This window comes from Neolamprologus multifasciatus, chromosome 17 (genome assembly GCF_963576455.1).
Source record: "Neolamprologus multifasciatus chromosome 17, fNeoMul1.2, whole genome shotgun sequence".
Classification (NCBI taxonomy): domain Eukaryota; kingdom Metazoa; phylum Chordata; class Actinopteri; order Cichliformes; family Cichlidae; genus Neolamprologus; species Neolamprologus multifasciatus.
Genome location: NC_140455.1, coordinates 12,108,490 through 12,124,806, shown reverse-complemented (window position 1 = coordinate 12,124,806; position 16,317 = coordinate 12,108,490). Strand labels below are relative to the sequence as shown.

At 39.8% G+C, this 16,317-nt stretch overlaps 1 protein-coding gene across 1 annotated transcript in view; it reads right to left on the bottom strand.

Annotated features, from left to right (window-relative positions):
- Positions 1-16,317, bottom strand: part of gmds (GDP-mannose 4,6-dehydratase) — a 179,962-nt gene that overhangs the window by 36,145 nt on the left and 127,500 nt on the right. The window contains exons 8-9 of the mRNA XM_085138085.1: positions 843-961; positions 416-512 (exon numbers count right to left, since the gene is read on the bottom strand). Of these exons, the coding sequence (XP_084994211.1) occupies positions 416-512; positions 843-961 (216 nt within the window). The remainder of the gene's footprint in view (positions 1-415; positions 513-842; positions 962-16,317) is intronic.

The following is a 16,317-nucleotide window of genomic DNA, read 5'->3' as shown; positions in this document are numbered from 1 at the left end:
TGCATCCACTGTAGCTGATAAGTGTATAGTGCCAGACACAATTACCGGCAATCACATACACAAAGAGAAACCATGAAACATTCTTATATAGAACAATAAATATGTGCCGTAATGCATTATAAATTATATGCAACTATATAGATTGCACCACTATAGTAAACCATTTTCATTCTGAAGCCTCCTTTGGTTGGTGTGGTCCACAGTATTGTGCAGTTGGAGAGAAAAATCACCAAAGGTTTCTGGGATCAAATGTACAAATGTGTATTATAGACTTTATATAGGCCAGTATAGCAAGCATCTCCAGGTTCCCAGAATGCAGAGGGAGGGACAAACAGACCAAAGGTGTAAGTACTGGGTGCACGAATACACGTGCATTATACATATAGACACAAATAGTAGGAGAAACTCGACTTACCACTTCGGTGGGACGGAAGTATTTTGGGTCCACCTTCACATGTACCACCCCTGTCTCCTGGCAACGGCCAACCTCCTTCTCATCCTTTCCCTCCCACCTGGAAAGAAAGAAATCTTAGCAGGAACTAAGAGTTTCCCACACCTGCTCCAAGATTCAAGCGCCGTGATTACTTCTTGTGTAGTTTGTTTCCTTATAGTCTCATCCAGACAAAACATGTCACCTGCCTTTTTTTCCCCCCCTCAAACGAACACATCCTTCACCACATGTCAGTATCTCACAGCACATAAGAGGGGAGGTGAATGACAGGTTAAACGTGGGAGGAATCTTTCCAAGACAAGAGACATAGGGTTGGGGGTGTCTTATATTGAGGCCTCTTAGGCAAATCTGTGATTTTGACTGCAAAAAGAATACTGACATGTTGACTTACACAATGGTCTTTCCCACACGTCCAAAGGCCCTCTCCACAAACTCCCTCACACTGTGCACCTCCCCTGTTGCTATGATGAAATCCTCGGGCTCCTCCTGTTGCAGCATCAGCCACATAGCCTGAAAAAGACAGACACAGAGACAAAGACAGAGAGGTCAAACTACTGAGAGATCATAAAGACAGTTCGGTGATCCACACTGGACCGTGCCAAACTCAGCCCTGACAGACAGGAAGTGAACCTGCGACCTCTGAGCGGGGCATTCGCCCATACCTCTGCCCTGACGTCACTACAAGGGCTCAGGGGACACATACTGTGGGAAAGGAGGACAGAGCACTCCCACAGGCCCACTGTGTTGCTGGCACACAAAAATGCACACGTGGCCATGAATACACGTGCATTCAGGCCAACAGCTTTGCACAACTGACATACTCTAACAACTCAAAGATATTTTAAGACACACAAAGTGAAAGTAAAGAAGCTGATGAAATTCCACAAATGCAAATGAATTTTCCAAAACCTTATATCCTGACTCGTGTTTACTATTCCTAATTACACTGTGCAGGCAACGTTATTATTAGCTTAGATACCCCAGCGTAACCTATTACTTTAGGTCCCTTAACGGACACGGTGCTATATTAAACAACTAGCGAAGGCGTGGTTCCATAATATTTATGGTGAACTGGAGCCAGCAGGTCAGAGCTGCTGACCCCTGGCACATCCAGCATGATTAGAAGAAACTCGCCAGGGACACAAAGACAGACCAACAGACGCTCATGTCTCCACTCTTTAAAATCACAGAAGAAGACAGAATGAGAGTGACAGAGAAGGTCTAGTCGTAATTTTTTAATGTTAAATGCAATTTCTATATAAACAAGTCTAAAATCAGTGTGTAATTGAGACTCTATTGTTTCAAATTGTGCTAACTCATTTCAGTTTATGTATTTATTAGCTTCAGATTCTGAACTATTTGAAGAAGAAAAAAATACTGTGAAATTAAACCCAGCTGTTATATTAAGTTGCTATAAACAGTCATGAATGTCATGTATTCTCTGACTCTTCATTATTTCCCCTTCAATAGCTCAACAACTGGGCTTGTAAATATAAAATATATCAGCAGATTAAAATCTCTGACATCTCATCATTTTTTTTCTCAGTGCTATGGGTAAAGGGTCAAATTTAACACTTACAACTTCCTGTTAGCAGTTTGTTGGCAACGTTTTTGTTTTGCAGTAAAACTTGTGCAGAAAGATGCAAACATTTCTGTGCATTAAAGTTTAAAAGATTGCAAACAGTACAAAGAAAAAGGTTCAACTGCTCGATACGATGCTTTGATGAAACAACAAATGAAACGAGCCTCTAGACGTTTGGGTGATCACTAAAACCCCTGACATCTCGTGAAGGTAAAACCTTTTAGTGCATCTGTGAAAAGGTTTAAGCTTCAGTGTTCAGTACCCGATTGATTCCAACATGCACTGATACAACCCCAGAAGTACCCCGAAAACCAGTTCGTGGTACTTTTTTCACACAACAGTTTAAAAACTGACACATTGAAAAGAAAGTCAGTTGTGATACGGAATAGTAATCTTTGCATCAGATTTTCATAGTAATCAAAGTAACAGTGACTGCTAATTTGTTTACAATTCTATGATAATGTCACCAGTAGTGGAAAAAAAAAAAAACAGTCCCGTTTCTCTTACTCTAAATGTTGTGTAATGCTGTGAGCTTGCATGCTGAACTACTGTATGCACACATTTCTGTGCACTGTTGTGGCATTGTTTAAGCACATGCCTTCTCGCAAACACACCAGCAGTGATGGAATGAACTTCCTCAGGGAGGCGAGGGCCATTCTACCTCAGGATCGTTCAGGGTCACCTGAGCGCTCAACAATGATGACTCCCCTGAGCCTGACCTCTGACCTCTCACCCTCTGGCCTCTGATGAACAAACCAGACTCTCACACGGCTACACAAGACAAAAATTGCAACTCGGCGTGTAACTGACAGCAAAACAAAGCAACCAGGGCGTCATCAGAATATGTTATTCAGTCTGCTGCCACATTTTGGGCCTGTGAAGTTTACAGGAAAATTTAATTCTGTTACAAACGGCTGCTTCTGACAAATCATAAGTAACAAACAAGCAGAAGAGATAACAGAATATTTCATTAGCAGTCCGACAGTTTAAACCTTTTATGTTAACCATCCTGGGCCAAGTGAGAACTGCTATGTTTTTCCATGGCTTTGACCACGATTATGCATTATTTGAAAGCAGAAAGCCCCGAGCGTCAAATGGTGTAAACCACTTTAACGTTTTATTACTACAGCAACAACTGCAGATGCAGAGGACCCCGATGTTTTAACAGGAGTCCATAAAGATCAAAACTGTAGTTTTCTAAACTTTCACTGTCTATACAGGCGCATTTATATTCAATCATCAAACAATAAAAAGTTTCAATTCCATTTTTTAAATCTTTTTGAGTTAAAACTAAACTGTTCCATGGATAATGGCATAAATATTAATCATGGCTATGACATTTTTGTGCAATATTCCTGCAGTCTTCTTTTAGCTCCAGCTCCAAAGTGCATAAACCTGAAGCACACGAGTCTTGAGTGAAGACGAGTGAAGTGTTTGCTTTTATCCGTTATATCAGTGTGTGTTGAAGATCTTTAGACAGCAAAGGCAAACTTAGATGTCAATTTCATTTAGATCTTTCTTTTCTTGTTGTTTTTGCTACATTAAACAGTTTATACAAAATAATTGAGTGTTACCACAAAAGTAGCCAGCATATTACACTACAATATTTTACATTTATATCAACAATACAGACATGACATCAATCCTGAGAATTTAATCAGAGGTGAGTTCCCAGTCTGCCATTTCCAAAATATGTCAGCGCTTTCCCTTTCGACGTGAGCAGGAATAAGTATCACTGGAAACAGTGGAATATCAAACACTGACATCTACACTGTAATACTGTTTTGATCATCTGACTGGCTGATTATTTGAACTTGTAATGAAGCAGGCTCATTCCCTTTTCCTGAAAAACCCCACTGATGGATGTGTAGCCTGCAGTAAACTGGATGGCTGCGATGATGGGAATTGGAAACGTAGGTCTGCTTCTCTTGCAGCCAGAGAAAATGTTTACGGCAGGAGCTGAGTGATATGGCCTCTGCTGATTTTTTTTAACAAGGATATGTAATAAATATTCTGATGTGTATTTTTCTACGTATTGTAGTGGGAATAAAGAAGAATGAAATGGAAGATTGGTTTATTCATCTCAGCCCGTTCAGCGATAACTTCTCCGCGGATACGCCAACATTTCCATCTCGTTCTCGGCCTCTTTGCACCCGCTTTCCTTCTTTTACCTTTTACCCTCTTTTTTTCCCCCTTCTCACACTCCTCCTCCCTCAGGATCGCTCTGCTTCATTAGCTATCTGATAAACAGCTCAGAGGTTCAGCCCTTCACACTGAACCCGCACCTTCCTGTTCACATGGCCACAGGATGACCCCCATCACACACTGCACACTTGACTGCAGCTCAGAAACAGCCAGCGACCACTGCGGACCCCTTTACCTGAAACATATTCTGACACACACGAGGGGAAACCGAGCTAACCAACGTTTAAATGTTTTTTTTCTATTGTGTCGGAGTTATAAATTTCTGTTGGAAGTGATATGAAATGTGGATTTCAGTACAACTCTTGTTGTTATTGTTACTCAATTTGACATCTGTAATTATTAAAATACAAGCCAGATCTGCTTTTCGAGTTATTAAAATACTCTACAATACAAATTTTCAAACAAACTGGATAATATAAAGAGTTCTGGAGAGTAACTTTGCTTCTATATTATGCATAGTTTACTAATGTAATTAGTGAACTAAATGTAAAGGCATAACTACTGACATTGCAATCCAAAATTACATGTTCCTGTTTTGATTTACGTTGTTTACTTCTTTTAATTATGTAGATCACGTGACCCTATTGAGTTATAATGCATGTTAAAGCAAAATTTTATAATCATTTCATTTTAAAAAAATCAACACAAATTATTTCCTTTTTTATCTGTTGTTGTTGTATTTTATTTGCTTTGCTTCTTTATCTTGTAAAACAGAGTTCTGTATACATATGATTCAGGAATCAGTAAATCTATTGAATTTTTTTTATAATTTTATTTTCTTTTTTTCTTTTTCTTTTTATTAAAGACTTAAAACCAAACCAGTACTCAGTGTTCAAGATGACTGATAGACTGAAGAGACGTTTTTCCAACATAGTCCCAACATGCTGGAGGCCTACAGTAAAAGATGTATTAAAAATTATACATGCAATGCTTTAAAACTGAATTCAAAGTTTAATATTACATCTTATAATAAAATGCCATCCTTCTGTAGCTGACAGGGAATCACTGAAACATAGAACCTGCTTAAAACACTTTGATTTGGAAATGGCCATGAATGCCAAATTAAAATCTGATGAAAAATGTTACGCCAATAAAAAAAAGTTAACAAGTAAAATATCAATGTATGGAGTTAGTCTATGATATATTTAAAACAAAATCACAAAATATCTTTGTGCAGATTCAGGCAACTTCAGACAAACATAACTGATTCAATATTAACCGACTCAGCAGTGACCTCAGCAGGGCAGCATCCCCTTAATACGGTAGAAGTTTCGTGGCTTCAGCATTCAACTGCCGTGGCTACGACTTTCTTTCTTTTTTTTCTTCTTACAGTGTGTTATATTTAATCTTTTCCATATGCTCCTGTGAGATAGAACACAGATAGAGCACAACCAAAGGGACTGAGCTGCGGGAAAATCCCTGGTTTAAACCAAAGGCAGCCTGCTGACTCAGAGTACTGAGCACAGGTCACAAAGTGCAATCTCACCACTATGACACCAACTCTCTGCTACTGCTGACTGCCTTTCAATAATATATACGTAGTAATTTGCAATAGCGTCAAAGTCTCTGTCGATAAAATATTCTCCGATAGAGAATATCATCTCCAAGCTGGCAGAGAATAAAAGGTAAAACCTTTTGTTTTGTTTTGCTAAACAAGTGTTAAATCCTCAGGCAGAAAACAGATCTTATACTCGATTCCTTGTTTTCCAAAAGTGCCTAAAAAGCATCTTACAACAAACAGAGCAGCCAAACCACAACTTAAGTGATGACTTATCTGGACCTCCCTCCTCTGCTGACCCCTCCATCCTCCCTTCTCCCACTCTGCGTCTCGCCTCTCTCCCAGGCTGTTATAGCCACTCCATCTTCCCTCTCTAGCTGCTTGACTCCAGCTGACATGTGGCATGGCTCACAGTGAACACTTAATAGAGCTGCGATTATGCCTGCACAAAGCCATCGGCCCCAGTCGCAGCCAGCTAATGTCCAGAACATGCACACACTTTCCTCCTCATTCAAACATGCAAATGTAAAGCAAAGCCACTTTTTACATGAAAAGCATAAATGCATTCATGAGGGCATTTATTCAAATTATTCCAGAAACACATACAGAGCTTTATAAACGGACTGGTCACACCAGTTTCAGTTAGAAAATAACATGTTGCTCACTCTGCTGTGCTGCAGAGAGTTTTGAGAAGCTGCGACTTCATGTCTTCTCAGCTATGGAGCTCGACCAGAGCTGGCTTTTCCAGCTCATTTGGAGCTTAAGAGGTTCTCAGCCCTGTTCCACAACATGCTTGCACAGCTGCCAGACAAGAATGTTAAAGCCTGAAAAGTTAAACGAAATGATCTCTTTTCTGGCGTGGACCGAAGTCAAGCCTTGAATTCGAGCAGACACAGCTCCAGTCTGCCGGGCCCACCGCTCTCCACTGATACTGAGATTAATGACCTGCACTTACTACTATGTTATGATACTATGATACGTCACATTCGAGCTCAAACATGGCCACGTACGTCATAAGTGTGTGTTATCGGCTGGTCTTTTCGGACCCACATCCATCAAGGGCCAGTACTTCCCGGATACAGTGGCAATCATCTACAGCCATCTTGTACTGAGATTAGGCAAATAGTATTGAAATGACGACTTCAGAATGACCTAGGGGCCACTGCTGATACCAGACTGAGGGCAGTTAACCTCTTACTACTGTGGATGTTTATATATGACTATATTTAACATCAAATTCATCATATTTTTCAAAACAATTCAAAAAATAATCTTATTTTGTGTTAAGAACCTTCTTTACTTCACAACAATTCAGAGTAAGACAAATACCAGGGGTTACTTTTGTTAAAGTTTCTACAAAGTACTTCATCAGTACAATTTAAGTCTTCATGACTTTTCAAATGAGTCCACTGGTGCTTGTACTTCCTATGTTCATGGTTTTCATATACTTTTTCATAAAGCTGTCATTAAAAGATCCTGCAAATGAGCAGACCTTTCTCCCATTTTCTGCCTTCTATCCTCAGTAAACCAGAAATGTTCATAGCCCATGCAGTTTTTCTGCCAGCATTTCAGAAAGTGAATAGAAAAACAGATTTTTGTTTGCCACTCGTCAGCCCCCACCCCCACTGAGGTGCGAATGCTGCAATGTTGGCTCGTTCACTTCTGCCTAAAATCCAGAATAGTCTAGAGTGGTTCAGTTGTCAGTAGTAAAACGTTTTGATTTCACCCTGATTTTTTTCCACTCTTCTCTGACCCCAGAAGGGATTTAACATCATTTTTCTAAGACATTACACATGTCAGAAAATAACTAGAGGGAAGTCTGTGAACAATAGTTTATTGAAGTGTTTTTCCATCAGATTGTGTTCAGAATTGTCTGGTGGCTTCAGAATCGCAGCACAATGATGCACTCCGGCCAGGCTTACTTAGCCAAGAAGTTAGAGTGTATTAGTGCTTATTGCTTTCACAGCCTACAGTTACTTTTTACATTCTTTTGTTCCACCAACAACAATTGCAAATAGTCTTGTGCTTCAAGACCTCAGTCACATAGGCTTAGAGACCAGTTGGCAACTACCTGGCAACCACTGGTTGCAAGGGAAAAATTTGTATTGCCGATCTGGCTAGTGAGTGGTTGGTTGCTGGAGGTGCGGTAAAAACTGTGAAACAGGCATGGAGGATTAGAAACTAGTCACTGACCCCAGGTAATCCCAGGTCACTAAGACAAATGCGTATTCCCCAACTAGTTGGTGAGAGGTTTGCATTATTTGCATTTAAAGTAAAAATTGCAACTTTTGAAACATTGGTTTTAGTGGTAAGGCACAACTTTTATATTAAAAGTGAATATTCTGTTTCTGGTTTGCATTGCACTTTTTTTTAAGATTCACTGCTGTTTGGTGGTTAGTTACAAAGTCTTTGCCCACAAATCGGCATCTTAAATGCAAATTACAAGTAATAAAAGCAATCACTGGGAGGTTTTTTGGGCAGTAATCTTTTTAAGACCAACTTCACCCAACTACAGCCAGAAGCCTCCAGCAACCAGCTGCCAATTGGTTGGGGAATACACATTTTTCTAGAATCCAGACATGTCAGGAGGTCCCTGACCGGTCTCTAGGCCCGGGTAACTGAGGCCTAATTTAATCCAAACTGATGTTACATGTAAGCCTTCAATCAGACCCCGCAGTGGACACCCCCCACCCTCCCCTCAGTATTCAATTTCCTTTTATATAGTTATGCAACATTTTGATGATTCAAATATATTTCGTAATGCTCAAGAACATACAGCTGATGCTATTTTTTGTATTCACGTCTTATATGTATATTTGTAACTAATCCACAACCACTAACTCACAACCACTGGACAAGTGTGTATATGTTTGTCTATTAAATAAAACATTCCTGTAAATGTGTTCTACAGCATTCCAGAATGATGATTCCAAAGAACTGTGGCTTCCTCTGAAAGATATACCCGAAATCACCCTTTTATTCTTTGTGCATCATTGCTGTAAAACACATTACCTTACATGTTTACACCCTCCCCAACGGCCCCCGACAAAGTGTTTAGAGCTGTCAATATGCAAGTGACTCATAAACCAAGAGTCCTCCTTGCTTCTCTAAACAGCGTATCACGTAACAATTCCTGACGACACAGCAATGACACACAGACCATGCCTATACAAACATTTTAAAAGCCAAATAAGCAATGCAAGGAAGAGAAGCAGATACAACTCTGCAGGATTATGTGTCCCTTTTAGGAATTTTGATTAGAGTCGGGTTTTGGCTGAAACACATCTGCAGCATTAACTACAGGTAGCATTTGACACTTTTCCTTCAGAATCTGTTGAAAGCAGGTCAGACTCACTGACTTATACTTTGATCGGATAAATTTCATAATCAATATTGGGAAGTAGTTTTTTTTATTTATTTGTTTAACACCTTTGTTAAAAACTTGTACTCATAAACCAATCTCTACCTGATAAATTCAAATAACACCTAGATCTGCTTTTGAAAAGGGACAGAAGGGTTTGTGAAAAATTTAAAACCGTTTTTAAATTAACAACTTAACAACGGAATATTGAAAATGAATCAATTATATACATAACTGAAATTAGATAAAGCATTGAGCTCTCTCAGGTTACCCTGCAACTGTCAATGGACGACCATTGTTGGGGGTCTAAATAGGTTCAGGTTCAACTCATGACTTTCACTGGGTCACTTGAAGGACTTGACAGAGTCGTCCCCAGTAAATTTCACTGCTGTCTTGGCCTTATGTTTTGGACCCTTGTCTGTGGCAATGTCTGATGTTCTGAGGACTATGCAGCAAGTTTCTATTAAAACATCTCTGTACCTGACTATTCTCTCTTTCCCAGTCACAGAAAAACAAATCCAAAGCATGATTCTGCCAATGCCACATTTCTTCAGGAAGGGCTTCTGTCAGGGCACTAAGCCCAGATCAGTGGGACATAAATCTTTCATTTTTGAAATATAGCAGACTAAGAATCCTGGGTATTCTCCATTTGCACTTGTTTCATATCATGTAAAGTTCAACATAAGTAGCCCATGTGTAGCTTCATGTTTTTTCTATACGTGGCAGAATTTGGTTCAAATCTGCTCTAAATATGAAGTGAAGAGTAGTGCATATAAATAACGAAACCTTAACAGTAGCTAACAAACTATATATAGAATTTATGTCCTTTTGATGACTGTGAAAGTCAGGATTATTTCATGCAATTATGTTGAATGAAACAGTGTTTCCTTTGCCACCACTTAGTTACAGCACTACTCATAACAGAATTACTTTGCACACTGGCAACTGGTAATCATCCTTAACAACATAACACAAAAACTCATAAGGCTCTGAAGCTGGACATGAAGAGACATTCAGTCTGCGACTCTGTGACTAAGTCCTGCCGCACGCTGTAGAACAAGTACAGATAAAGCAGCTGGTAAAAATAAAATTTAAATGAATGTCTTTTTAGCACATTAGACGTGCTCTTTCTAGACAGCCATGGACCAGATATCAAATTGGAATGCAGACTAAATGCACTGAAATGGAGACTGGTGGGCTAACATTCCTCACGTTCCTGAGCATCGAAGTTTCATCTAACGTGTTTTCATTTCCAACATATTTTATGTGACTTAACTTAGATATGTTTCACTTTTCTCTCTCAATCTGTCTTTATCTGAAAATCCCCAAATGTCTTCTCGTGAGTCAGTAAAGGGCAGGGGAGGATTTGACAGAACCGTGAACCAGTCCAGACCATACTTGGCTGAACCAAACGAATTTAGGTTAGACCCGGACAGGCCAAATGAGGTAAACGCAGGGACAGACCAGGCATTAGCAGCCTCAACATGACTGCTTTCCAACCGTTTTGTGCCTAAATGCAAGTAAGAACTTCAATCATTCAATTTAGGGCTACATTTTCACACATACACTGATACACACACAGACATGCTACTTTCCCAGGCTCCACCATCACATCGTCCAAATGGCTGCTATGGAGCTGTGATTTTTAGCAGAGCAGCTTCTTTTATTTTTTTCAAAATTGTTCTATTTTTTTTTTAAAATCCAAGATCCCTATTTTTAGAGATGGCTGAAATTATTAACCCTCCTACCCCCTTTACACACACACTCATTCTTCATTCTCCTCCCCCTTTCTACCCCCTCCTTCCCGCTTGTCTCTCCTGTTGTATTTTGACCAAAAAGGTCAGAGACTTTAATGTTTTTCCCTGTCAGACACAGGCTGTCTGGACGTTAAGTTGAAGACAGAAGAGGCTATATTTGCAGTCTGACCTCACTCAAGCAAGCGCAAGCACACATACACCCACACACACACGTGCACACAGACACACACAGAGTTTTAACATGGTCAGGGATGACGCAGGGACAACCGCACCTCTGTGTTGTCAGTTTCATTCTGACCATGTTGGTGCTGGACGGGCCTCGCATCAGTGGTCAGCCTCAGTGGATGCTCTTTCACAGACAACAGACTGTTAACCCAGAGGCCACAAAATTTCAGTTGATCAAAAAAAGTTTAAAACATTTTATTTAGTTGATTCCTGGGTGTTGCTTTGGAAGCTCCACAAGTGCTCGAGCCCACGTCTAAGATTAACAGAACTCGTAGGGAATGCGTTTAACTCTATGTCCCCCCTGCATTCAAAAGCTGCTGTAACTTAAATTTGTAAAAAGATGAGTGGCATTGCATCATTGTGTTGTACAGACAATAATGCTCCTTTTGCTTTTCACTTGACTTTTTAACTCTATTTTCACCACTATAATAAGTTAATCACATTCACTTAAACATGTGCATTTACTCTTATTCTGTGAGCTTTTGACTGTAACAAAATCCTTACGAAATAAAACAAGCTGAACATCTGAAGTCTCTAAAAACTTTTTAGTGCACTCAATTGTTACTGAGGACTCTAAATGTGTTTTAGCCTATAAATAGTAGATTTAATCCCCCAGCACCAATAAAAAATTGTATTCATTCACATGTGGCATTAACGCTTTCTCCATATGGTGACATACGACTTTATTTAGATAAAAACCTGAATCACTGATGAGGCTAACAGTGACAATGGACATTTGTGTGTGTGTGTGTGTGTGTGTGTGTGTGTGTGTGTGTGTGTGTGTGTGTGTGTGTCTGTGTGTGATTTACTCTTCTGTGTGAAAGGACGTTGTATGTTGCAAATCTATCAAAAGAATATTTTATTGTAGTCAAACAGTGACCTTCTAGGAAAATGAAATTCCTTCAGCCATCTCATATTGATAAACCAATCCATCAATCAAACCGGCACCCATTCCTTTGAAATTATCAGTGGGTTTGTATATCTAAACATAGACACAAGCATGGGGAAGTCCACACACACTTGAACTTGGCTATGACCTCTGGCTGTATGAGCAGTTAAACAGTCTTTCCATGTTTTCACCACAGGAATGGACAGGGGTCTCATAAAGAGTGTCATTCACTATTTAAGTCTCAAATTCACACACATATACATAGCAAACTAAATTGTCCATGCATGCAAACACAACACAAATACACACACACACACACGCACGCACACACACACACACACACACACACACACACACACACAGAGGTTGGGCAAAGCACCATGTAATGCAGACAGAGCTGCTGATTCTCGGAGTTTAGCGATAGCGTCACTTTTACACCGTGAGAACCCGAGAAACACATTTCTCAAAGGAGCCCTCTCATTCGATGTGGGTGTGTTACCATTTTTGGGGAGAAAAAGGGGGATAGCAACACAGGCACACATATCCACACAGACATGAGTTAAGTAATGTTAAATATAGCAGCTGAATGCTAATCTGTTATAGCTGGGTTATGAATAGGCGGTGTGTAGAGGCTACAGAGGATGTGAACCGTGTTTAAAATAGTTAAAAGTTTTAAAATAGTTGCTTCAGATTTTCTGCTCTTTATTTAACTTACTTTAACCCAGAATTGCACACAGTAAAAAAGATGCATGTGAATGTGCATCCTGTCAGAGCGAAGGCATCAGCAGCTAGAGGCGGAGTGATGTTAGGCCAGAAAAGTTCTCTCTTTATTCAGCTCCCTCTGACGAGGCAGGAAGAAAAACAAACATAAGCATGAGTAGGATGACCGCTGCCTCACAGCGTAACAAACAAGCTTATTGTTTATATTTATTTCTATATCTCTCACCATACACCACAATATCCAAGCAGAATGTCACAGCAGATTCTTGGGAGCGAGGGTAAAATCTACAGTGACGGAATAAAGTGGACGCACGGTGGCTGATGCTGCAAAGTTAACAAGTTCTTGTTTTTCAGCATTTAAATGTCAAATATTCCCATTCAATTTCTAAAATGTGAGGCTTTCTCTCTTTTATATATTTGAAGAAAACACAATTTCTAAACATCACATGACTAATTTTTCAGTATCTGTTAAGAAGAACAGGAAAAAGAAATGAGAGCATGATAATAACAAAAAACGTTTAGTTCCATCCATAACTTCTAAGAACTGCATTGTTTTTAGTTTTTGAGACCTATTTTAAAAAAGGGGGGTAAGGGCCTGAGAGTATGTGAAGTGGAGATAAACGTGACACAGGAAGCTAATTTTGTGTATTTCATGTTATCAGGAATTGTGGGATGTCACTGGCTGCAACAGTCTGATCGTAGGCGGTAGATGCAATTTATGGTAGTTGGAATATTTTTAGTCTTTCCATGAAATCTGAAAAGAGATAATTCCATGGGAATTTGGACTCAGACGGATCAGTTAAAAATGAGAGACGTTTGTCAACCTAAATGACAAGAAGGAAAGAGTGAGGCAGAAATGTAATGAAAGTTATTAAAAAGCATGAGGAGATATCCTTTAACCTTCCTGCAATGTTTAAGGCAGAAATCAGAAGACGGGAGGTTAGTGGGCGGTAAAGAAACTGTACGGGTGTTTGTGAATTGAATTGCCAGACTTCCTCGACTGTTTGAATTTGAACTCATGACCCCTGACCTTGGGGGGCTGAAAACAGAAGCTGAACTGCAAGAAAGAGACTGTTTACAGTGTAAACAGGCCTGAACACAGATTGTGCTTCTACATGCTGCCCTGCTTTTAATCTGTCACTCGGAACAATGGTCACTTTCCCCTGCAAAGCTGTTATGTGTGTGAAGGCATGTGTCAATACTGGACCACGTCTCTGTGCCTAAAATGCATTTCAAGCGACAGTGATCTCATCGGAGATACTATCAGCCTGTTTACCGTTTCTACGCTCCTCTGTGGCTACTACACTTGCACAAATTGGACAATGAAGAGCAGGTGTGTGCATGAGATACCAAACTCTGTGTGTTTGAGACAAAGGTCGGCGATTATTGTAAAATCCCTACTGCAGGTGGAAGAGCAACTCTCCTGCTGAAAAGCAGGCAACAGACAGAAATACAGACTGAACAATTTAATGGTGTTTTGTCACATGTTTAAAAATGTTGTTAGTACATTTATAGAAGGGCAGGGGCCAACCGTCATGTTGGATTAGGCATCAAACATTTTTAAAGGCAGTTCTTATACAGAAACATTTTTTGTAATGTTAAGTGAACATCATTTAACAGTTTTATTTTTTTATTTTAGTGTCAAAGGTAAAAAATAGTGACACACACCACCCATACATTATAGTGTTCCATGCCTTCTTTCTGCACTGCAGCAACCTGTGCAGTCATATTGAAGCGTCCGCCTAATAATCTGTGCAGTGGGTTATTGTGTATTGACAGACACTGACATTTTCTATCAGCATCAGCAGCAGCATGGATTATAATGATTGCTGTAAAAATAACAACAAATGTAGAAGTAACAAACATTTTGGATGGAAGCAATGCAGGACCCATGTCCATTTGTCATTTTGGAATTTTTGAGCAGTTCTGCCATACCCAACAAAAAATTCACCAGTCACATTTGCGTAGAAACTATGGGTTGACCGTGGTTATGTCCTGGTGACCAATACAATCACAAGGATGTTTTTGGTTCACCACCCTTTGTGTGACCAGCTTCACTCAGGAACCTACAGTGAGTCCCTGTGAACTGAAGGGGAATACACATTTTTCCCTAGTGACAGGAGATTGCTAGGCGGTTGCTGACCGGTCTCTAGGCCCATGTCAGTGAGGCCTAATCCCTGAATTATGCTTCAGCGGGAATTCTATGTTGTAACTTACTTTGTAACCAGAAACCTTCCCTAACCCTACTCCCTAACCTTCCACGTCAGTGAGACTCATTGTGGGCTGAATCTTTAGTTACATTTCTCGAGAAGTGCACATCATGCAATGAGTCTGATTGGCATGGAAGGTTCCGGAGAAGGGTTAACAAGGGCTCTGGCTACATGGTGAGTTACCACACACTTTATGTAAAACTGAGCGAGTAGTTTTTAGAGCTTCCAAATAATGACACCATAGTTATCCTGCAAAATAGAGAATGTGCCAAATGAAAGAATAATAATTAAAGAATATCACTGAAGCTAATCTGTGGTTTTGGAAAAATAAAAATCTGTGTTCTGTCAAATGAGTAGTTTGTCTTATCTGCATGAACTGAGACAACACTGATAAGGGAGTGGGTGACAGAGAAATTCAGCAAAAGATCATTGGGGGGTGGGGGGGTGGGGGTCTCCGGGGACAGCTGGGAAACTGCACATTCATCATTTTTGCAAAACACAAAATGGGCACAACATAATATTTTAAAAACAGATAAAATCCCCTTCATCCTCCACGCTCTTTATCTCTCTTTTAAGTGCCTGTTGATTCATTAATGTTATCTGACCGCCACAGCAGGGGTGAAGGGAGGGGGGGAGGCCCGAAACGCACACACAAAAACACATTCACTATTTCCTGAAGCACAGTGGCACACACCGCAGTTTCCTGTGGGAATTTTTCAAATCGGCTATCTACTTTCACCTGCTGCTACTGACAGACTCATCGTCCGGCTAACGTCATCAGAACATGAGTATTTCACATAGAAATATGTAACACAATAAAACTGACACACAGTTAAAGTTGATCAGTTACATTCTGACACCACATCTGAATTGGTGTCTCAGACACTTGCTAAGAAACTAATCACAACTGTTGTATCTGGCACTTGGTGCTGCGCTCTCTAGCTTGTTTGGGTTTTCAACGTGGACTCACATGCTTGATGCTTAACATGCTAACAAAAGAGACTGTTCCCAAAAAATTGGGATGCTCTGTACAGTGTAACTAAAACAACAATGCAATGATCAGCAAATCTCATAGATGCATAGCTTATTCAAATGTTTGCTGAGACATTTTAATATTTGCTGAAAACTATTAGATGATTTAGTATTTTTGATTATTCTAACTTCAAACACAAGACAATAAAAGGCTGTAAAGTAAGTGGAACATAAAGGAGATAGCTGGAGGGACACTGCAAGTAACTAGATGAACTAGCAGCAGGACAATAACAGGATTGGAGATAAAAAGATGATCTTAAAGAGTTTTCGTCAGAAGTAAAGACAGGCAGAGGTTCCACAATGTGCGAAAAACTGCATCTATAAATTGTGGAACAATTTCAGAATAATGTTTCTTAAAGTTAAATTTTAAAACTTTAATTATCTCAT